A 22,519-nucleotide genomic window follows, 5' to 3' on the forward strand; every position below is an offset into this window, starting at 1 on the left:
AGTGCTGTCCATTCACTTTCAGTAATACTCAAGCACGTGCTACCTACTGTGAGTTAACTGAGCACGCTTCAAAAGCAGACTGAGTCTTCAGCACAGAAGCTGACAGAAGGAAAAAGGAGAGCACACACACACTTGTCTCTTGAGGTTTTTTAATTCCATATACAAACATTTTTAAGATAGACTACTTACACTGGTAATAAAATTGAGACAGGCTCACTGCAGATGGTTTCTGAAGATAGGAAGGCTTGGGTTAGACATTAAGGAAATGCTTTCTAAGGATGACAACGGCTTGAGCAGATTGCCTGGTGGCTTTGTGAAGTCTTCAGATAGATGCGGAGAAGGAACAATGCCCATCTGGGGAGACAAACTGCAGGCCTGTGGAGGTTCCACACGGTCTGATGCTTGCATCCATTTAGAGAACACAGAGTGTAAGAATAAATACAGACCTTCTATTTAAAGGACTGAATTTTTAAAAACCAGACTTAAAAATAATCTATGCAGGTCACTGTAGGAAATCTGTATTTTGGGTTTAGAAACTCGGAAGATGAAAAGGTGCATTTAAGAAAAGACATGCTGAAACTACTAATATGAATTAAGTGCAATAGCTCTATCCACTAGTACTGAACTGCTTATATGGCACCATTTCAGAGTAGTCAGTTATTTCAAGCCTTAGTTGAGAAAAACAGGTTTTTGCAATGACACCTTATTACCTAGAATCCAAACTAGTGACGGGCTACATACAAACTTAGCTAAGCAACCCAGCCGCTGCATTTTGTTTTCACAGATGCCAACAGATTTGTAAATAACTATTTCTAAGCTACATTATTTATGTAGAAAAATTAGAAATCCAGAACATTTTACCCTTCTGTGCCAGCACAGCACAGATGGCTGCTGCAATATTTAATTGTGGGGGAGTTGGACCGGATGACCTTTAAGGTCCCTTCCAACTCAAAGCACCCTATGACTCTAACCACAGAGTATAAAACTACAGCGTCTGTGCAAAAAGGACAGTGAAAGCAGCTCTTAGAGAAGTTGCTAGGCATTAGCCCCAAAGGCTGTGATGCACATGGTTTGACAAAGCACAGAACGTTCTGAAGTCTTGCACTCTATCGACTCCCAAATCATCTGTAGGAGATAGGAAGAGAAAGATGCTGAGCAGCCGTAACAAGAGTAAAAAATCACCTGAAACAGGTAAAAGTGGTAAAAACTTCCCTGTGTGTCATACTGAATAGCTGATATTTTATGTCAGTAAGCAGCATGCATGTTAAGTGCTTTTGACCCTGCAAGTGTTAGGCTTCTTAATATCCACTGTCAAGGTACTATAAACAAATATTTAGGAGCTTCAGCAAAGCTTTTGTTCTCACCAAAAGAGTATGAGCTTATTCATTTAAATACATTCAATGGATAAATGAAAACGTATAACTAAATACTACCTATTCTATCTTCAAACTGACATGGCTCAATTTTTTGGTACGGTAGAGCTGCCAAAGCAGTGCTGTGTCTGGTGAGGCATTTCTGCATTCCTTGCTCCAAAAAGATTTCACGCTGCAGCTGCTGGGAACCAGATCAGATCCTAGCAGAAATACCATCGTGCACTTGCTCTGTTCTTAGTCTCACTCTTAACATTCCAGCTGACAACTGCTGTAGAAAGGCCTGGGGAACACGAAGCCTACTGGCCCACAGAACATCTTGAACGATCCAGAAAAAACAGCATATAATGCAGTAGTATCTAAGAGTGGTGGGGGAAAACAACAAAATACTTGGTCTGCCTGCTCTCAAACAGGCAAAAAAATACCACTTCTCTTCCAGCAAAAATTTAACAGAAAGAAATACTTTTCCAGAACAGCAAATAATTGGAGAGCTATTCTGTTCACAGATCCATGATGCCTACTCTCAGGCAATAATTTTTCTAACAGTGGCAGGGTACCAACAAAGAGTTAAGAACGTAAACCTCACATTTCCAAGAACTTACATACTTATGACAGAATAGTTTTGAGGCAGACACACTAAACGGAATGCCTACAACAGCTAAGTTTTGATCTCCTTGGGGTACAGTAGCAGTTCAGGACAAAGCTGAGAGAAGGAAAATAAGGTGTAAAGTATGCTAAGCTGAAATATGCTGAGCGTTAGCAAAGGAAAAAGTTACTCAACAAATTAATATCTGGTCACAACCTTCCTTTCCTAAAATAAGCTAATGCAGTGATTTCTAAGACCCTGCTTTTCCCTTCTGAACCTTGAGGCAGACCTAAGTTAGATTTAGGCACTTAGCTAAAATCTGTCAAGTCCTGAGGTATTCCTGGCAGTTCCTATTTATAAACAAACAAACAAAGCCTGAAAGAAATGACAGTGAAAGAATGAAAGCACCTTGCAGCTCTGCACGAAACACCTCCTTGGCAGAACAGACAGCTGAAAGTACTTGTCAGTGGTGAACCATTAACTGAGAAGTCAGCTGAGCTGAAGGTTCGACCGCAAGTTATTTCTAATTTTCAAAGCTTTTGTGTAACACCAAGAGTTGTTCTCTTCATGTCTGCAGCAAAGATATCCATACATTAGTGCACTCTGAGCACTACTTCACCTACAGTGCCTTCTAGGAACTCAAACCAAACATGACAAAAACCAACTTACCCTGGGGTCTCACCACACTTGACTATAACAAAGGAACAAATCACAGCCAGGTAACACATTAATCTTTCTAGCTGGGTTCTCCATTATACCATAGTTACAGAATTCACCTGTTTGATTTGGTTTTTCCTAAACTGTTAATGGAACTGTTATCTTCCTGTGAACAGAGAATGGGAAAAATTGCTATTGTCTTCAAACCTTTGGGAATTCAGCATATACAATTGTGGTTAATGTCAGTCATCTACAGGAAAGGAAGCAGTCCAGTAGCTGCCGTGTGAGCTTTACATTAGGAATACTCATGCCACTGAGAAATATAAGGACAAAAGTACATGTTCCTTTAAAACAACCTGCTATAGAAAGTAAACATTTCTGATATACCTACAAAAACTATCTTTTAAAACAAAGACAGTTTTCTACATGCACTTCCTTAAGCCTGTGTTTTACTACCTGTAAAAATACACCTTTTCTTCAAACTAACCTTTGGTATTATCACAAACATTTCCTACAGTCATATAACAACAAAAAAACACCACCAAATGTGGACTCAAGGGCAAATAACTGATTTGTAGGCATCAGACTTCTAAAGTTTTTAAATAGAAAAAAAATAAGATTCACATCTTTTACTTTTCAAAATTATAATCTTGCATGAAAACATCCAGAGCAGATAACAGTGATGTAAGAACTCCACATTATCACACTACTTCTCAACTATTTTGAGATGTATTTCTGAGTGTTTACAGTTTGGTGCAGTTTCTAGGGGGAAGTTCTTTACTATGAGAGTGGTGAGGTGCTGGAACAGGCTGCCCAGAGAGGCTGGGGATGCCTCATCCCTGGAGGTGTTCAAGGCCAGGTTGGATGGGGACCTGGGCAGCCTGGTCTAGTATTAAATGTAGAGGTATGTATTAAATGTAGAGAGCCTGCAGCAGGGTGGTTGGACCTTCAGGATCCTTGAGGTCCCTTCCAACCCTGGCCATTCTGTGATTCTATGATTAATGATTCCTGAGTTATGTCACAAAAATTACTACCTTTTTGTCATTTTTTAACTTGCTGCAAAAAAAATGTGATTGGCAGAAGTAATGCTGGTTTCTATTAGAAAACTCTACATTCTTCTAAGATTTAGGAAAAATATGCTCTGGAAGAAGACATGCATTTTTATGCATCTTATGCAGTTGGAAAAAACTTCCCCTCTTTCCAAAGAATCTGTGTAACTGCCTGTGCCTGTTACATGCTTCTTTCTTTCCCCTCCCTCACTCCAATAAGGACCAGCTAGTACACTTATATGGGAGCTATCCAAAATGTGACATTACCACAACACACATAGGCAGCTGGATCCTGCCATACAGAAATTTTAAAGAACAGCTTTTCACAAGATTTGTGCTTTCAAGTTAAAAAAATAAAAAAGAGAAAAAAAGAAAAAAAAGGTTTAATATTTACTCACTGAAATGTGCTAAGTAATGGCTCTGGTACACACCTGCAGTTGCAGAAAAGAGGATAAACAACTGGTTCTTGGCCACAAAATCAAGTTCTTAAATGACACAGGAAAAAGTTACAACTATATTCTTACTTAAAGGAAATACTAGGATTTCCTAGTACTCTTCAAGCACTTTAGGGAATGCAAATATAAGGAAGAAAATACTTCTGAAAAAAGTTGAATTTTTCTAGCACATCTCTGTCATAACCAAGGACTCATTAAGCATTCAGTTCATTACCTTTGAAAAGTACTTGAAACAGAAAGGAATAGTTGACACAGCAGCTCTTTTTACACTCCCCAATAAAACCTTTGCCCTTCATGGAGTACTGTTCAAACAACACAATCATTTTGTTCAAACAAGAAATAGTAAGCCATGTCCTACACACAAACTTTTCTGTAAGAGACAGGCTATCATGAATCCTTCCCCAAAGTTTTTGATACAGTTTTCAGGCACTATTCTCAGTTCCATTTCAAGATTCCATTGCATTAAGGTGGATACTGGCTATGCTGTTTCCATCAGTACAAGCACAACCTGTAGACATCCAAAACACAGCCCAGACTCTTTGTTCTCTTCAGTAATGCTGCTGTTTACAACCTCTGGTTAAACATTTCAGCTATCGCAGTTACTCCGTTGACCTGTATGCAATCACAGGCTGCTCTTCACCAACGTCTATCAACATATCTAGTGGTACGTGAGGCTTGTCATAGCCAGAAAACTTGGGACAGCTGCTTGGAATGACTGCTTGTCGAATTTCTGTGGCAGAAATCACTGGACCTGAGGAGTTACCACATACATCTGTTTGGCTACTATCAGAAATGAAATTTTCTGTATGATTCTGTTCAACATCAGAAGGTATTTCTGTATCTTCCCACACAGAGGTCTCTTCCACTTTGTCTGATGCCTCCAGAGGAGGACCAGAAGATGTTCCCTCACTGAAATTTTCAGGAGTAACAGCTTCTTCTTCTGACTCCATATTCAGCAAGGCTTCATCGTCATTCATTGATGATGAGACACCCACAGATGGGACTGGCATGACGCTCACTGCACAAATGTCTTTTGCTTCTGATCTTGACTCGAAGCTGTTGTCTAGATTCAAGTTTCTTATCACACTGACCTTAAGTGAGGAAAAAAATACATTACTTTTACTTCCACATATCTATTAATTCAGTGGCTTTAACTTCTGTTGAAGTTTAGAGCATTAAAAAAAGAAAAAAAAATACACAAGTTTGGAACACAGACTGAATTATAACCAATTCCAGCAGAAATCAGCAAAATGACAATGTGGCAAGGTCAGCAGGCAGTATGACTCCAGCTGTTATACATTAATGCTTTTATACAACCTTTCCAAAATGCTTCCTACATGCAAGTATGTATGCAAAGACCAAACCCATTTCACGTGTGTCATTTTCACTCACTGTAATTTAAGTCATTTGAAGCTTACAGTGGGGAAGAAGAAACAGGGTAAGAAGAAAATGATATAACACTCCTCTTGAATTTGCTGTGGACCTTTACACCCTGTAGCTAATTTGTAATGAGCAATATTTGTGGCAAGTGTCTCATCTGGAAGGGAAAAGATCTTTGGAAACAGATCTTTACAGTGATTTAAGAACCTTCACACATTCCCAGTAGCTGCATTTATGCTGAAGACTGCTTGGTTATTTCTCCTGTATCACTAAGCGCTGGCTCAACACTGCAACAGACTTTAAAGCTTTGCTTTGAAAAATCTATTGTAGTAAGAAACATTAAGTTCTTCAACAGCCAGGCTTGAGCTTGCTCTAAATCATTAAGACATGCCTTCAGGCTGTTTAGATTCTCTTGATTTAAGTTATTTTTAATAATATATATGAAGAACAAGGATAAACTTTTAACTGTATAATGTTGCTCTCTAAAGCTACAAGAAAGCATGGAGAGAAAGGGTTACTCAGTTCAAGAATCCTTTTCCAAATTTCCTAATTAGTCATGTATGTATATCTCAGGCTATAAGCTACTTCCTGTGAGTTAAATTCTTTATGAGATACAAATGGTCACTGTTTTTTGAGACGGTCTAGAGCGTAATTTGACTTGAAAAATATAGGTTGAAGAAAAATTGGGAAGAAAGGGAGGTAGGTTGGGATTAGAAAAGGATGAAAAACAGTGCTGTTTCAGTAAAGCTCCTAATAGGCAAAAAGAATCCCCCAGTCTGTGTTTGTATAAGAACTGTGAGCACTTTCACAACCAAATGATCGAATCTGACTGCTTTACATGCATATTCCTTGCTTGGAATATGTGAGACTGTATCTCTACATTCCTACTGGCATGGTGTGCTGACTTCATTAGAGCTGATACCTTCCATGCATTTCTACCTTCAACCTCAAAACTTTCCCCTCAGTTGCCCTGATACCCATTTATGGTACTATGTGTGCTTGATCATGCTTGCCCAAGGTTGCCCAAGGCGGTTGTGGATGCCCCATCCTTGCAGGCATTCAAGGCCAGGCTGGATGTGGCTCTGGGCTGCCTGGTCTGGTGGTTGGTGACCCTGTCCATGGCAGGGTAGAAACTAGATGGTTATTGTGGTCCTTTTCAACCAGGCCATTCTATGATTCTATGATTTTCACCCACTTCTAAAGCCTTAGTCCTAAAATACATTAAGAGGGTGTTTGTACTCTACAAAGGTACTGCATCTCACAGTGGTGTCTGGGAATGCCTAGAGAAAGACCCCAAGAATAAAATCAGTGCTTCTGTACAACTACATCTAAGACCTGTGTCTGTGAAAAGAAAACCAGTTCTCTCTCTGTGATACAAGACATTTCTGTTCCATAAAAGAAGGAAGCCGTACAAAGGAAAAACCCTTGTGGGTTTCCTGGTAGCAAAGGTTCCTTGAGAGTCACTTAGTCATGGATTTACAACACAATTTAGCAGTTCATGAATTTAATACAGCTTCAAATAAAAGAACTTACTACAATAACTGTAATGATACTCAAAGCACCTCCAGGAACAAGTGCAATTAAGACCTGGGTTACTATTCTAAACCAGTGTTTACCATAAGTGAGTTAATATTTTTCCTTTGTGCATACTACCAGTAACAGGCAGTGCTATCAGCAGTTTTACTAAGGGCTTGTCCACCTACACATTCCCAGCAACTTTCAGGAGCAGGTTTTCTGGAAGAGCATTTAAGAGATCTATTCCAAATCCTATTAGAACACTGAAATCTACACAGCCCTTGCATAATTTCACAACAAATTAATGCTGGGTGAATGTGCAATTAGAAAACTACGTTGCTGTCCTGTAAGTGTCCATAGGGAAAAAAATCCTTCACAAATGTTAATGAACTAACTTCTTTCTTTTAAGACAGTAATTATTTATGCCAAATATCACCAGTAAGATTTACGGGGACAAGCAATTACGGTTTCTTCAAATTGAAAATGTATGTCATATAATCCTAATAACCAAAAAATCCAGTCACAAACTGACACTATTTCTAAGTGTTATGCAAATACAGCGAGAGAACACAACCATGTCACCCCTTCACACTCAGAAAAAGCATCAGCAGCTTGCAGAAAAGTTTACTTAAGCACGAGATAAAAATACACCTTGATACTTTTTGATAAGGCTTTGCCTTGTGGAGTTAGTGTGTTCTCTTCCTACTGAGACATTTTCCACCATTTAAAGACAAGAACACTGAATAAAACACAGCAAAGTTGAAGTAAACAAAGATGGCCACAGCTTATCAGTAAATTAAGGACTGGCTCCTCTTAAAATGGATAAACTGCTATCGTAGATCTTACAACAAGAATCTGCTTCCACATGAAGGACAAGTTGGAATGAATGAGGATGATGACTGTAAGGTATCAGCATCTTGAAATACTCTTTGTGAGGTAACTGGATGAAAACAAATGGTTCTCTCTGCAGCTAGACACTGAAATATCAGGTTCCTGTCATCCAGCAGCACACCAGCATCATGAATTATTGTTAGGAATCTGTCCCATTTCACTAGATTTATATTTCTTGTGGGGCCTTGTTATGAACAAGGGTATTTCAAACATTTAAAGTAACACTTTCTCTAATGGTAGTGACCATTTTATGTCCACATTGAAAGACCTGAATGTGACTGACATGGCACTCTTGGGAAGACCTGAGCAGCATCGCGACAATGTTATTAAAGCTCTTGTGATCTAAATGACGATGGATTTTCTCCCCTTATTTGCCTGTAATATCTCAGCAGCTAAGGCAGCTTTCTGATGTAGAGTTTCAGCCTCCTGAAGGTCACTCAAATGATCTGACTGTATAGTATCTAACTGAAGCAGATCGCTGGAAAGCAGCAGATTTACAGTGGGACATCTTGTCTACAGCCTTCTGACATTTGGAAACACTCCTGAGATTTTTCACTCTCAGACAAGATCAGGTAAAGCACAAAAGTTCAGTAACAGATGCCTGCAGGGATAACTCTTCCCTCCATTAAAACTTACTCATATAAATTATTGCTTGCATTAGTAATTCATTAAACTAATAATCCAAGGTATTTAAAATATAATTTTAATAGTATGAAGATAAATCATAAGTTATTAATTACTCATTTTGCATTCCCAATGCTATTCATATCTCGTGTATTAAAATGATTCTTATGAGTGCTGTAAATCAGACTTTCTGCACAATTTGGTGGACTAGATGACTGCTTAGGACAAAGGGACCCAGTGTAACTTGCTAGGACATCTTCATTTAGTCAGAGCAATGCCGCCTGCTAACATTCTATTCCAAACAAAGCAGGCTCCAGGAAGGTAACAGCTACCCTGCATTATGTGTCACTTTAAGAGTCCTGAAGTTGAAGAATGTGGAATGTCTCTTCACTAGAGAAGTCTTTATGAGACTTACTGCCAAGATACAGATTTGATATGATTATCATTTAAGAATTACTACTACCTCACATGACAGTTCTTGAAAATTCTTTCGACTGCTATTGGTTGTTCAGCTGCTATAACTAAGGACAGCAGAGTGATACTTGCCAGACATTCACTCTTGCTTGGTATGAAAGCACTGAGGCTTCTACTGCTCTTCAAGCACTGCAGAGAGCTTTTAAGGCAGAGCTGATCCTCTTCCCTGTAACTGCTCATTGTGAGAACTGATTTCCCCTACTACTTTTTCCTCCCTTTTTCTACAGTGTTATTACTTCTTTTTTTCCTTCTTACTCTGCACATCACTAAGAAGATTGTAATACTCAGCAGTATTACAGTATCACTATGTAATGAAGGAATCTCATGCACATCAAGTGACAGGACAAAAGGCAACGGGCACAAAACCCAAACAGATGAAATCCTAACTGAACATAAGAAAACAGTCTCCTACTGCAAAGTTATTAGAACTCTAGACTAGGTTGCCCAGACAGGTAGTGGAGTCTTCTTCCTTAGAGATGTTCAAAACCCCAGGGGGTGAAGTCTGGAGCAACCCGCCTGAGCAAAAAACAAGACAACCTCAAAAAGTATCTTCTAACGTCAATAATTCTTATGTCTCTGCTATTACAGAATCACAGAATCACAGAATTGTAGGGGTTGGAAGGGACCTCCAGAGATCATCGAGTCCAACCCCCCATTACAGTGAATACAAATCTGCCTACGTACACACAAACGGGTTTTTGGGAACTAAGTTCTCAAAATAGATCAAGTAATGTTACATCAGTTAAACAGCCACCAAAGTCTAATCCTAAAGCCAATACAGGACAACTGATTTGAATCAGTTGAATACAACTGATTGTAGAGGCAATCAGAATCTTAAGACTGGTATAAATTCTAAACTTCTATGTGATCATGGCACAAACAACCAAAATGACCATAAAGTTGTTGTTACAAAGAAAAAAAAAATTACCCAGTTGGAGATGACAAATCTGACACAGACAGCAAGGCTAAACTTACCAAAGATTTAGGCAGCTTTATGTTTTTCTTCCTTAGCTTCTTGCAGCCATAACACACTGTCAAAGTTAGCCCCACAATCAGTATAATTGCAGATACAATTATAGTAATTAGTGTACCTAGGAAAGTAGAACAAATTCCATTAAGCAGCTGGGAAAATAAATACTATACCATTTAGAACAAATGTGAATTTATCGATTTATTGCTTTTTTTCCCCCCACTCAAGAGAACTTGTAAAACAATACACAAAATCAATAAAAATTACGAGAGATTTTCAATTTATCCAACAGTCATGCTTTTATAGAAGTAAAGGAATTAAATAACTGTTTCTTTTTCCTCCTTAGCAAGTCCGTATGGGAACAAACTTTTTTCTAAAAAAGCAACACATTCTCTGTGTGATATCCTATTAACTGCCATAAGAATTGCTGCACATAATCTTTGTGCAACAAAATTGAAATGTGAAATTTTCCACAATGCAGAATTGTTATCTAAAACTAACAGGAGTCCACAAGTCCAATCTTCCTTAGTCTTCCCCCTCAACCACACTGCTCTTCCTGTGCATAACAATAAAAAAAAAACAATACATGACTGCTTTTAGAAATTTTCTCTCTTTCCCTGATGAAGTTTAGAACCATGATGGAGTATTTAAAAAAAAAAAAGTCAAACTGTACTAGAGATACAAAGTTGAGACACTAACTGCCTTCATTCCCTTTAATTAAGACAAAAACAGATTTTATTACATTTTTTTTTAATTACAAATTCAGAGTCACTTTAAGCTCCAGAATGTCCGCACACACTTTCTTCAGTGATATGATTCAGCAAGATGCCATTTATTAGAAGATAGGCTCGGTGTTTCCAAAAGCCGTCACTCAATGAACAATTCATCTGTCATTTGTTAATTCCACAAATGACCAGGTGCAAAGAAAGCACGTTTTAGGATACCAGTGAGGTTGGAAAAGTACCCAGGAAAATCAAGGTTACTTGAAAATAATACATAGTGTTTAAAAGCCTTTAGAACTGAGAGAGTGCATTTCGAAAAGAATGCTCACGCTTTTCCTTTTTTCATACTCTCCCATAGATGTCCAAGTGGTCCCATGGCTGCACCACAGCTTCAGCAACTTGCTGTATCATATCTCTGATCAGACTCAAGAGATTCTTTGTACAGTTTAAGAGTCTGCTTACTCCAAGCCTGCTCGGGAGGAACCCAAATGCAACTTTCTTCCGACTGGGCACCAACTATCAGATCATCATAAAAATGCCCGTTTGCCGAAACACAGTACATGGAACCTTCAGAAGGAACTGGGATGTTCAGGCTACATTCACTCATCTCACAGTCTGCTACAGTGAAATTTTTTCTGCTCTAAAAGAAAACATATATATATCAAAAATCAAAATAAGGTATCATTTGACTCAATACAAATGTTACAGTATCTTCTAACACCTCTAAAATGTTACAAAAATATCATTAGATGTGGCTCCTACAGATACATGCCTTGCCACAGCTGGAAACCTCAGACACCAACCTATGAGCCACCCTAAAACGTTCCTTTTGATGTGGTGCTCTCATCAACAATCTTCAGACACATCCAAAACATGCTCTATCCATATTCCACACCTTCACCCATAGTTCATAGTTACAAAAAGTAACTCTAACCCACGTACTGTCACTTTCCAAAAGTTCACCCTCTATGACTCTAAGTAACATGGTATCAATACTTTGAAGGTTAACCTTGTGAAATGAAAGCTCTATTGAAACAAGTGAAAGGGGCACAAGTGAAATTATCCGTGTCTTGGTGGGTATGTAGAAATAATTGTGTGTGATGCAGTATCCTTGTGGTTTGTGTGCAGCTGCTGCTATCATCTGACTATTGTTAGAAGACATGCAAATGGACAACTAACACGAAGAGCTGATTTAAAGGTCTGAATGTTAGTTGCCCATTTGCATGTCTTCTAACATTCAGACCTTTAAATCAGCTCTTTCATCACGACCCACATGTTAGAGCTTCAGCATTATTCTGTTACATTCAGCTATTCTCTTGGTATCTAGGCTGGGTGTGTCACAGAGAGCAAACTCCTTGCTAAGCATTTAAAACACACAAACGTATTTTTAATTTGAATTTAATTTTTCACTTTGAAACTTACCTCATTTTCACTATTTCTAAACATCACTGAGTATGAGAGCTGTGAATAAACTTCTTCGAGCCAAGGCTGAACCTCCACAGATGGAAATTCAGGATTGTAAATATCAACTCTGATTTCAGCACCGTGCCTTGAGAGATTCAGCTTTGGTGGTCCAATTTTTCCTGCAATATGTTTTACCTTTGTTATTAGGCCAACATTTTTAACACAGTATTGAAAAAAAGAAATTCAACAAAACAAGCTAAGTATAGTTAAATTCCTAAAATTCAGTGGAGACTTGAGAAGATTGATACATTTATTTTGAATGCTATTAACATCATATAGTTGCAACACTGGGAAGAGGCATTTCAGTATGTTAGTGAATCTGCTTCTAAAATGGAACTAACAAATTACCATTATGAAATCCAACTTGTTAAGTGGGGCTTTATTGTCCATTGTAGGTATTTATCACCTACCAATTGAGAACAACTTCTAAATGCCAAAAGGTCCACAGCATGTGGGGGCCATTTCTTACCCTATCTCAGTATCTGATCCACCAGGCAAATACATAAAAAGCATGCAAGGAATGCACTGTCCTCATCACTTCTCTCTGCCCTGAAAAGCTTTTAAAAAGATCTTCAAATACTCCAGTGACAGGACAAACAAGTCCCTGCAGAGACAGTACTACAGAAGTTTCTACTGAACAATCGTCGTGCTTCACTCTGCCCTGGACTCCTGACCTTATGAGCCATGATAAAACAGCACAAAAGAATACTTGAAAAGGAAAGGGAAAGGAAAGGGAAGGGAAAGGAAAGGGAAAGGAAAGGGAAAGGAAAAAGACAATGCTGGGAGAAAATTTACAAGACTTAGTTTATGATGGGACTTACCATGCCTTTGCAAAACAAACTCATTTGTCTCAATGTACTCAGACTGTTGTGATCCTACAATAGCTTTAATACGAAACCAGTAAGACAGAAAAATTTCCTTTATTTCCTCTGATAGATCGCAAGAAGTAGCTGAGATGTTCACACAAGTTGAAACAGTTGTGTAGTTGCCAAGGCTGTAAAAAGACCAAGAAAAAACTATTAACTATATGCCACAGGACAATACTGAACAATACACTGCCCATGATAAAATAACAGCATGGCTGGGTGGCACAGGTTGGGGTCTCCTCCTTGAAGACCTTCGAAAGTTGCTTGGACATGGTGCTGGACTCCCTGCTCTGTGTGGCCCTGCTTGAGCAGGGCTTGGATCTGATGACTTCCATAAGTCCCTTCCAGTCTCAACTATGTTATAATTAGACACATTTTGGCTTAATTTACACTTAAGAAACCTTCATTCTACAGGACTTCAGGACAAACAAACAAAACTGTTTTCCATGAACTGATTGTTTTCGCTTCAAGAAAAAAATGAGATGCAGGAAATGGTGAAAGAATATGAACTTACTGGTAAGGTTTGACTTCCACAACAAAATGAGGAGTTTCAGACATGGATGGGTACTGCCAGTGCAAGACAGTTCTGAAATTTTTGGATGTGACTAAAATCCCTGTTGGTGAAGGCACTGGAAGAAACAAAACAATTGCACTTAGTAAAATATGAGAACTATCAAATATATTACTTTATTATTTGCAAAAGGCAACATGCTAGAAATGGCTGGAAAAATTAGACTTAAAAATTGGAGATTATTCTCCCCAATTGGACCCTGTTTGCCACCAGTACAAACACATTTGAGCCCTGCATGCTGATTTACTTTTCTTTTTCCTGCAGAGACAGTTTTCTTCCTGTTTGCAACTCAAAACCTCATATAATCCATGCTCGCTGAAAACAAGTCCACCAGAGAGCATGTACCAGGTTCATCACCTGTGACAATGACACAGCTTTGTCAATATTACACAGATAAGCCAGGACAGACAGTGTGTGTGTTCTGAAGTTAGAGGAGATCTGCCCAAGTCCTGCAGATTTCTGCTGCTCTTCAGAACTGAATCAGACAGATGGGGCTGAGCAGGGATGTTACCAAAGCTGCAGAATGCAGGCTCTGAGTTCCAGGGGGGCCTAATGTCTCCTAATACAGCCTTGCCAAAAGACAACAGGTCTGCTGGATAAAGCTTGGATTCAATGTGAACTTCTGACACGGACATTTTTACATCCCCAGCAGTATTTTTTTTTTTTTTTTTTTAAAGTGTGTGATAATAAAAAGCTACCAGCATTTGTAAGGAATTTGAATACTGAAGTTAGCACGTGGCTCCATGCTCAAGAGATCATTTGAAGTACATTCAATAACATTACAGGTGAGGTAATAAGTGACAAAAATAAGAAGCAGCACTGATATTTTCCTCATTTAGCAAACTTCTGTTCTGAGCACCAACAGCAGCAGGGGCACTGGTGAGCAGCTGCAGGGGAAGGAAAATTACATGATCCTGTGACTATTTAAAGGCTGCTGCGTGGCATTCTGATGAGGAAAAATGAAGGTTACTCAACTATTTTAACTGCCACATCTTAGCTTCTCAATTTCTGATTCTCAGTGTTTGACTCTGTTAATTTAGCTTTTGTGAGATGATGAAAGCTAGCTCATATTTGACCTGCCCATTGGGAACTTCTCACAAAACGAAGCGTTCTCATTTCACTTTGTGATTTATTGAGGGAAAGTAAACAATTTTCATGTCTTGAAAACAAGACCACAAAGACAGCACTTTACAGAAAGTAGCACAGAGAGGCTGAGATCTGCTATTAATTTAACCACAAAGCTGTGATACACATAACAGACGTCACTCTGTGAACGGTGCTGCGGTTTGGTTCTTTCACAGCGTGTACGAAAGTGGCATTCAGTTATTGGAAAAAAGGAACACAATCATCAATTTCTCAACCACAAGAAAAAAAAAAGGTGACAAATTGACAGAAGAGGTGTCAAGACACACATATGTCACATTGCTTCCCAAAATGTAAATACTTGAGGCAGTTTACTGTTGTGAAATCTTACTGTTGTGTACTACTGTAAGAACAGAACTGCTTTGAGCAGAAGAGTAGGCAATGAAATTCCAGGAGATATTTGAATCATCAGTAGAAGCTACATGGATTTAGCTGTTCAATTACACAACATTTTGCTTTTTCCTGCTCCCACAGTTTTATTCTATTCTGTATACAGATGACACAGAGGGCTAATGAACAGTCTTGAGTATTTTCTTTAATTCAAATCTCTAAGCATCTCTATGACTTAGTTATTCAAATGTGATTCATATGAAAGAGTTATTATTCCAGCTAAAAGTTTATATGGTGCTTATTGCTATATTAAGTCAGCAAAGCATTTACATCTACTGAAGTATTTTCCCAGCACCTCCATAAGTGAGGTGAGCATGATTCCCACTTACCAATCTAAGGCATGGGAACCAAATACTCAGGAAATCTGCAGAGTGACCAACAAGAACAATCTACTAAATTGTCTCTCCACTCCTCCAACTCCAAGAAGGATTACTCAGCTTAGTTCTTTGCTCTTCCTCCCAGAGATTACTTTTAACATGCTCCAGCTCTGAGATTACTGGCAGAAACTAGCAGAAAATAAGCCCTCCTCCTGAAAAGACAACCTTCTTCACAAACCACACCACCATTTAAACCACCCTCTCAACCACCAGAAAGGTGGCCTGGATCACTTACAGGAGCAAGAGTCACACAGTCTCATCCCTTGCATCCTTACTATTAACAACTTTCTTTCTAGTGATGTTAGCCAAGCAGTATCTCCCATGAACTGGTCTCCATCTCTTTATGTTCCACTCCACATCCTTAAAGACAGACCAAAGACACACTCTTCAGCATAGGCTGAACAGCTAAAATTCTTAATGCTACGTAAGAGCAAAAACCAGTAGAGAAGCAAGTTTATAGCACATCTTTTAACTCATTCATCTTGCCATGTTTCACAGGCCAAGAATTACCTCCTCTTTTCCTAGGGGATGACACCTTTGCTCCTTTGCCCTTATTCTCCACAGGCAGTCCGTCCTGTCTCTGACTGTCTAACAAATAGATAGTAACTTTGATGTTAATTGTTCTCAGCCTGTGTTTATTTTTGAGGATTGCTGGTTCTACTCTAAAATCAAGGAAGGCCTGGATTATCATCTCCTTTTCCCAACTGCACTAGTTATTTACATTATTTACATGGAAGACAAGATCTCTGCCTGCAAACAGGTCCTGGTCACTTGAGCCACCAAGGACCACTTTGGTCAGTTCAGCCAGCAATAGCTTCAGCTGCAGCAGTGTAAGATGCTGAAGTGAGGGCTCAGCATTATGACAGATTAGACCACAGGACCTAGAAATGGGTGTGTAAAATGGATAAACTAGTCTACTTTTAACACCTTGACCAGGCAACTTTAGTTCTTTTCTTCAGGTTTATTACCTCCCCTGTTTTTGTTTGTTTTTAAAAGAATCTTAAGTGTCCAGCTCACTGTTTCTTCTTCCTCAAATTGTCTATCTGACTTCTAATGATGTCTCCTCCTTCCTGCCCCCTGATGCGTGCACAGGCTGGGACAGGTCAGCCACATTCCATTCCAGCACAAATGCACTGCAGATTTCCAAAGCTTTACCATTTAATCATCACATATACTGTTTCTGCATACTGCCAAATAAACGCCACAATACTTTATTTGAACACCATTTTATTTATGAAACAGTCATTTTTTTAAACACACCATGAGCTGTTCTCTTCCACAGTCCAGCATGTGCAACTCGAGGAAGGTGGCAGTGGCTGCCACAAGGCTATTCTTCAAATAGAAAACTTCTGATTTAAGATAAACAAACAGAAACGCAGCAACACTCAAGGCACAAAACCAAACAAACTAAGTATGGAAAAAGCAAGCAGAAAACTGACCAGTAAATCAAATCACGCTGCACCATATAAGACATTCAAATAGTTCTAGTTCACTCCCAGTTCAAAACGTGGTGATTTCTACCTGCAATTAGCCCTATCCACCTTGACCTCTAAGACAATATCATATTTCAATAAACAGAACAAGGTTTGCCTTGTAGTTAGTAGCAAGTGTTTTCTGATGTTTATGAGACAGCACTGTACCATATATTGTGTGCAACTACTGGATTAGTTCTGTGAGCTATTTTGCTAGAGCACATAGCTAGGTACACTTCTTTGCTAAGCTAGGTTCATTTTACTTTGGAAGACATTTTAAAATATATGCATTATTTCCAGCAGCCTGAAAGCTAGCAGTATATACATGCAGTAGAACAAAAGTCTTTCAGTGGCTTTTAACCTCCTCCTATATGCATTTCTGTCCTGTTCGCTACGCAGGTTTGCCGAAGACACAGAAGTCTCCAAAGTTCTAATATTTGAATGAAGATAACTGCACACTTGAGATGACATTTGATTTTATACACAGACACTACAGTACCCATCACATCTGCAGAGGTCTCTGCCACACCAACATTAGTTAGTTTGCAGTGTTTATATATCTATGTTGCTCTCTGAGTTATGCATGTTGGTTATGCTATTTAAACTGATGCTGGTGAGAGTTTGCTGAGGTCAGCTTTGTGGTTGCATTTCCACTTCTGTTATTCTCTGTTAGGTAGTCATCTTCCAAGTCACCCTGAGATAACACTTGTGCATGCTCTTAGCCTCTTGTTACTCCTATGTTTACTTTCTGACATTTTTCTTTACTCTCAAAATCCAAAGCTATCTAGTTTCTTTTACTCTGGTTAAAAGAAAAAATAGATCTCATTGGCTTACCCTCTCCCTTTACTCCACAGACCTAAGGTTCCTTGAATGCTGTTTCATAACGCACGTACCTAATTCTACTTCTGTGCAAAATCATGGTTGCTGAAGTCTCTATTGTCTTTCTGACAGCCTTGACAAAGTTAAAGATCCATCCTTCTGGGTTGCTGGCTAGGAAAGCATTGTGCCCCCTTATGTCAGCCCCGTGCTCCATCTGAGCTCATACATTCACATTCACAGCACTCAGGAAGGGCAGCAGCTTTGGTGCCTCCATAAATATTAAAAAAAAAAAATCATTTCTCCTTAGCCCATCAACACTACTGAAGAGGAAGAAAAGGCTAAAATGTCCAGGTAAATCCGCACAACCCTGAGAACACTTCTGCAAGACCACAGCAATCACAGAATCACCACAACTTAGGCTGGTAAGGACCTCAAAGACCACCCAGTTGCAATCCCCCCGCTGTGGGCAGGGCTGCCAACCACTAAATCAGGTGCTAAATAAGGTTGCGCAGGGCTGCATCCAACCTGGCCCTGAATGTCTCCAGGCATGGGGCATCCACAGCTTCTGTGAGTTGTCTGTGCCAGCACCTCACTGCCCCTTTCTGTGAAAAACTTCCCCAGCATCTAATCCAAATCTCCCCCTCGTGGAAAAAAAAGTAAAAGGCTGCACAAAGGCAACCTACACCCTGAGGAATGGACTGGAAGCAGCTCAGAGGTGAGAGTCTGCACCTTGGCACTAGGCTCACTGTGGCAGGGAGCAGGGCAGGTTGGCAGCAGGCTGCCAAGGTGCAAAGGATATTGGTCCTGCAACCTATCTGGCCACCCCTGGGGTGACAGCAGCCATGTAGCATCTGCTAACCTCCCATGCTCACCTTCACCTGCTTTCATTGACTCCTCTAAAGAAACTCGGGACATACACCTCAACTGTAACACTACTCTTCTTCCTTGGTGGTATATTCATAATGAAGTTATTTAAAGTCAGCTTGAATTAGCAACAGCATTTCAGTGCATAAGGTTCTATCAGAAGTTCTCAGAAGGATCTTAAATTCAAGAAGGAAAACACATTCAATTTACAGATGAAAAGAGTACAAAGACTGGGGGTAACATTTTGAGGTGTCCCACAGTGCTTTTAAAATTGTTGTTTACGAATGAAAGCTGATGGAGGTAATGTGCTGTATGAACTGGGTTAGACCTAGACCAATGTCCTAAAGAAAAAAATATAAAAAAAAACAACCCAGGAAGTTGCACAAGATGAACATCTTAAAAACTGCTTTGACATTAAAATTGAAAATATATTCAGCATTGTAGTGGAAATACTAAGTCATGGCCTGAACACCTGATTGAGCACCTGGTGGGAAGTCAGAGCTCAGGTGAATGCAATGCACCTGAGTGACCAGAAGGGGTGAAGCCAGGATCTATCCCTTCCCAGACATCATTTAAGGGCTGGCACTGGAGGTGAAAGCATCTCTTGCTGGAGATCCCTGCCTACCTGAGGCCTTTGACAGGTAAGCAGCTCTTTTCCTGCATTTCTGTGTATGCTACACTTGGGCTTGTTCTCATTTGCTGTAGGCAAAGACTTTGCCACCCTACCATCATCATCCCATTACAGCATTACATGTGTCTACTTTTTATTTTTTTTTTATACCTGAGAAGTCATTAAAGTAGATATCTAAATAGAGCGCTATTAGAAAGTCTGCAGCTGAGAAGAACTGCTATGACTGCCAGTAATAAGAGCCAAAATAACAAACCAAAAAGACAACCACACACACTGGTCAGCCACAAACAGGAATTACACAAGCTGTCTGGAAAACTTGCTTCCAAGGTGCAAGACACACCTGATGCTGCATCATAGTCTATGTCTACTGTTGCTATTGTAACCTTGATCAGAAACCTCATTCTGGATACAGAAATAAAAATAGTTCCCATGGCCAAGAGCCTTGCACCACCGATGAGTCACAGGCAGACAGAGGCTGACACAAGCAACCAGCTGCAGGCATGTATCAGCTACTCAGATAACTGCTGCCTGCCTTTTCAAGGAAAAGTTACATCCTGGAGCAAGAGATAACTGACAGAAGGGCACTTCCTCATTGCCTGAAGTATATATATCATACACTACCAGGACACCAAAAGCCCCTACTGAATCTGCAGAAAGTAATTACTCTTTCTAACAAAAGAACACATAAACATGTTTCAGAATTCCCACTCTTCTGTTCATGTTTTTCCAATCTAATACTGCATATCTGTTTGCATCTGTGTAATAACAGTTTGTCAGTACGGATACAGCCTGTTTCTTCATTGATCTAATACACAGTGATATCAAAATTCCCTGCATGTTTTTGTTAGCTAAAAAAAAAAAAAAACAAAACAATTTTTGGCTTAAATGTCGGAGTCTCTGAATGGTTCAGTTACTGAGGCTATGGCTAACCTCAGTGCTAGTCATCACGAAAACCCCTGTTCGTGTTGCCAAAACATACCTCAGAAGCATGTGCTGTTCCTTTCAGGGTTTGCTGTGCTTGTGTAGAAAGAAAGTGCTAGTTTTCTCAGGAAGCTTGATATGTATGTATGTATGTATATATATCAGCTATCCCATAGCAGCCCCACTGTGATAAACGCTGTGCTGAGTAAGCCTGGATTTTGGCAAGATGGGTGCCCTGTAGCACGTCAGCAGCTGGCCTGCAAGTCTTACAGCCCCCAGCACCCAGCAGGTGAGCCCCAGCCATCTTCCCCAGTCCTGCCCAGTGCCAGGGCCGCTCGTATCCAAGTGCAGGCATGCTCCTACTTTTAAACTCATGCAAGGAGTGTAACGGAGCTCCATGCCATTCTCAATAAAGCGCGCCTTCTTCAGACGTGAGCCATGACAACAGACGGCTCTCTCCGGTGGTACTGAACCGTCCCGGATGGAAGTGAAACCCACAGATCCGACTATTTCTCCCGTCTTCGTTTATTTGTCACTGTCCCACCTGCTCAGAGTCCGGACCGGATGCTGCCGGCGGCCCTGAGCACACCTCCAGCCCCGCGTGTGGCTGGAAGCGCCCCGCGGCCATAGGTCCCCAGGCCCTGTTAGAACTCACAGCCATGCGCTCCCCACCTTTCACTTCAATTCCACAACACAAGGAGCGCACCGTAACCCCGCCCGGACAGCTTGCAGCGGCTGCTGCCGGCCCAGCACCGCTCCGTACGCGGCCCGCCCACCGCCAACGCGCGGCCCCCTCGCGCTCCAAGCCCTCCGTGCCGGGACAGCGCCGGGATGGCCGGGCACAGCCTCCATTTTCTTGCTGCCGCCGCGCACGAGGTGGGCGTAGAGCACTGGCAGCGTAGTCCGCTCCGCTCCGCCGCCCCCTCCCGCCCCCAGCGGCACCCCCAACCCGACCCGTTACCTGCGGGAGGCCGCTCCTGGAGGGAGGCCGCGTTCCGGCCGGCCGCCACCAGGGCCGTCAGCACCATTAGGGCCAGCGGGGCCCCCATAGTGCCCGGCGGCGGCGCGACCGCGGCTGCAGCGAAGACCACAGCGAGCCGTGCCGAGCAAGCGCCGCGCCGCGCTTGCACCCGGACGGGAAGGGGCGGGCGCTGAGGCGGAGGGGGCGGGGAGGCCTCCGAGAGGGAGTTCGGGTGTCTTGTGGGTTGTTGTAGTGTGTTTGTTTTGTTTTGTTTTTGTTTTTGTTAAGTGCTGATACTGCTTTATATCCACCAGCCCTGACCGCTGATAAAACATCTTTCTGCTTTGGTCGTGTTGTGACTCTTTGTAACCCAATTTTGTTAAAAAATACAAATAAAATTAAAAAAAAAAAAAAAAAAAAAAAAAAAAAGCAAATGCCCTTTTCTAGCCTCCCTTCCGCTTCTGTTTGTTCTATGTGATCGCTAACAGTGCTCCTGCTCCTTCCTGTCTGCGGGAGCTTTTTTCTCCTGGTCAGGGGTCAGCTGGGCTGAAAGTAACAGCCTGAGCTCAGAGAACAGAACCTGTTGCCCAGAGATATTCAGAAACAGTCCTCTGAGGCCATCTGTGTAGAGGGACCCTCATTTATACTGAGATTTTAGCCCTTCTTGCAAATAACGTGTTCATGTTCACTGCCAAAGGTCTCATAAAATGCTGCCAAGGCGGATGGTGATAGCTGCCCTTCCCATCCTGTTCCCATGCCCCCACTTGTCCCCAATGATAGCAGTTCTGTGCCTCAAACACCCTGTATGGCTCCCACAGGATACTTTGTCCCCACATGAAGCTTGGCCAGCAAATAAGTCTTCCTCCAGATGCAAAATGGAGCAAGGGATCCCTCACAGCCCTGCTTCTTCCCAGGCTTTCAAAGAGACAGAAAGGAGGAAATAGCTAATCGCTGGATTCATCGCGCTTCCTCTTTCTAAGGCTCTCTTTGGAAAAGAATTTCTTCAGCTGCTCCCTTGCCTTCATTCCTTGTCCCAAACTGTAACCCTGCAGAAAGGGGCAGAGGAATTGTTTTTCTTGCTGCCTGCTGCACTACTATCTATGTTTGTAAAACTGAGGAGGCAGCATGACTTGTGAAGGGGCAATGGATAGGAGAAGGGCAGGCTTCACAAGCTGGCACCTGGTTCTAAGAGAACCCCTCACCGCAGGGCTGAGAAACACTGGTGAAGTGGCACTGGGGGGTATAGGACCACCATGGGTTGGAGAGCCCTCATCTTCAGCAAGGAAGATGGATTGCCAAGCTGTGCTCACTCCTGTGCTCCCTGAGCTCCATTGCAGAATGGACACA

General features: G+C 41.0%; 1 protein-coding gene across 1 annotated transcript; it reads right to left on the bottom strand.

The window, feature by feature from the left end:
• Positions 1–132: 132 nt before the first annotated feature.
• On the bottom strand, positions 133–21,280 carry IFNGR1 (interferon gamma receptor 1). Its single transcript, XM_042885525.1, has 7 exons — positions 21,173–21,280; positions 13,538–13,652; positions 12,979–13,151; positions 12,116–12,276; positions 11,156–11,333; positions 9,977–10,092; positions 133–5,208 (listed from the first exon to the last, which is right to left on the bottom strand). The coding sequence occupies exons 1-7, from the start codon at positions 21,258–21,260 to the stop codon at positions 4,717–4,719; spliced, it is 1,323 nt and encodes a 440-aa protein (XP_042741459.1). The 5' UTR covers positions 21,261–21,280; the 3' UTR covers positions 133–4,716.
• Positions 21,281–22,519: the final 1,239 nt, after the last annotated feature.

This window comes from Lagopus leucura, unplaced genomic scaffold, assembly GCF_019238085.1.
Source record: "Lagopus leucura isolate 7727_CA_CO unplaced genomic scaffold, USGS_WTPT01 Super-Scaffold_73, whole genome shotgun sequence".
In the NCBI taxonomy this organism is placed as follows: Eukaryota; Metazoa; Chordata; class Aves; order Galliformes; family Phasianidae; genus Lagopus; species Lagopus leucura.

Coding starts and splice junctions, on each gene's coding strand:
- IFNGR1 (XM_042885525.1), bottom strand. CDS start 21,260: ATGGGGGCCCCGCTGGCCCTAATGGTGCTGACGGCCCTGGTGGCGGCC. Junction 13,653..21,172: donor CCAGGAGCGGCCTCCCGCAG/GTAACGGGTCGG, acceptor TGTTTCTTCCAG/TGCCTTCACCAACAGGGATT. Junction 13,152..13,537: donor GTGGAAGTCAAACCTTACCA/GTAAGTTCATAT, acceptor GTCTTTTTACAG/CCTTGGCAACTACACAACTG.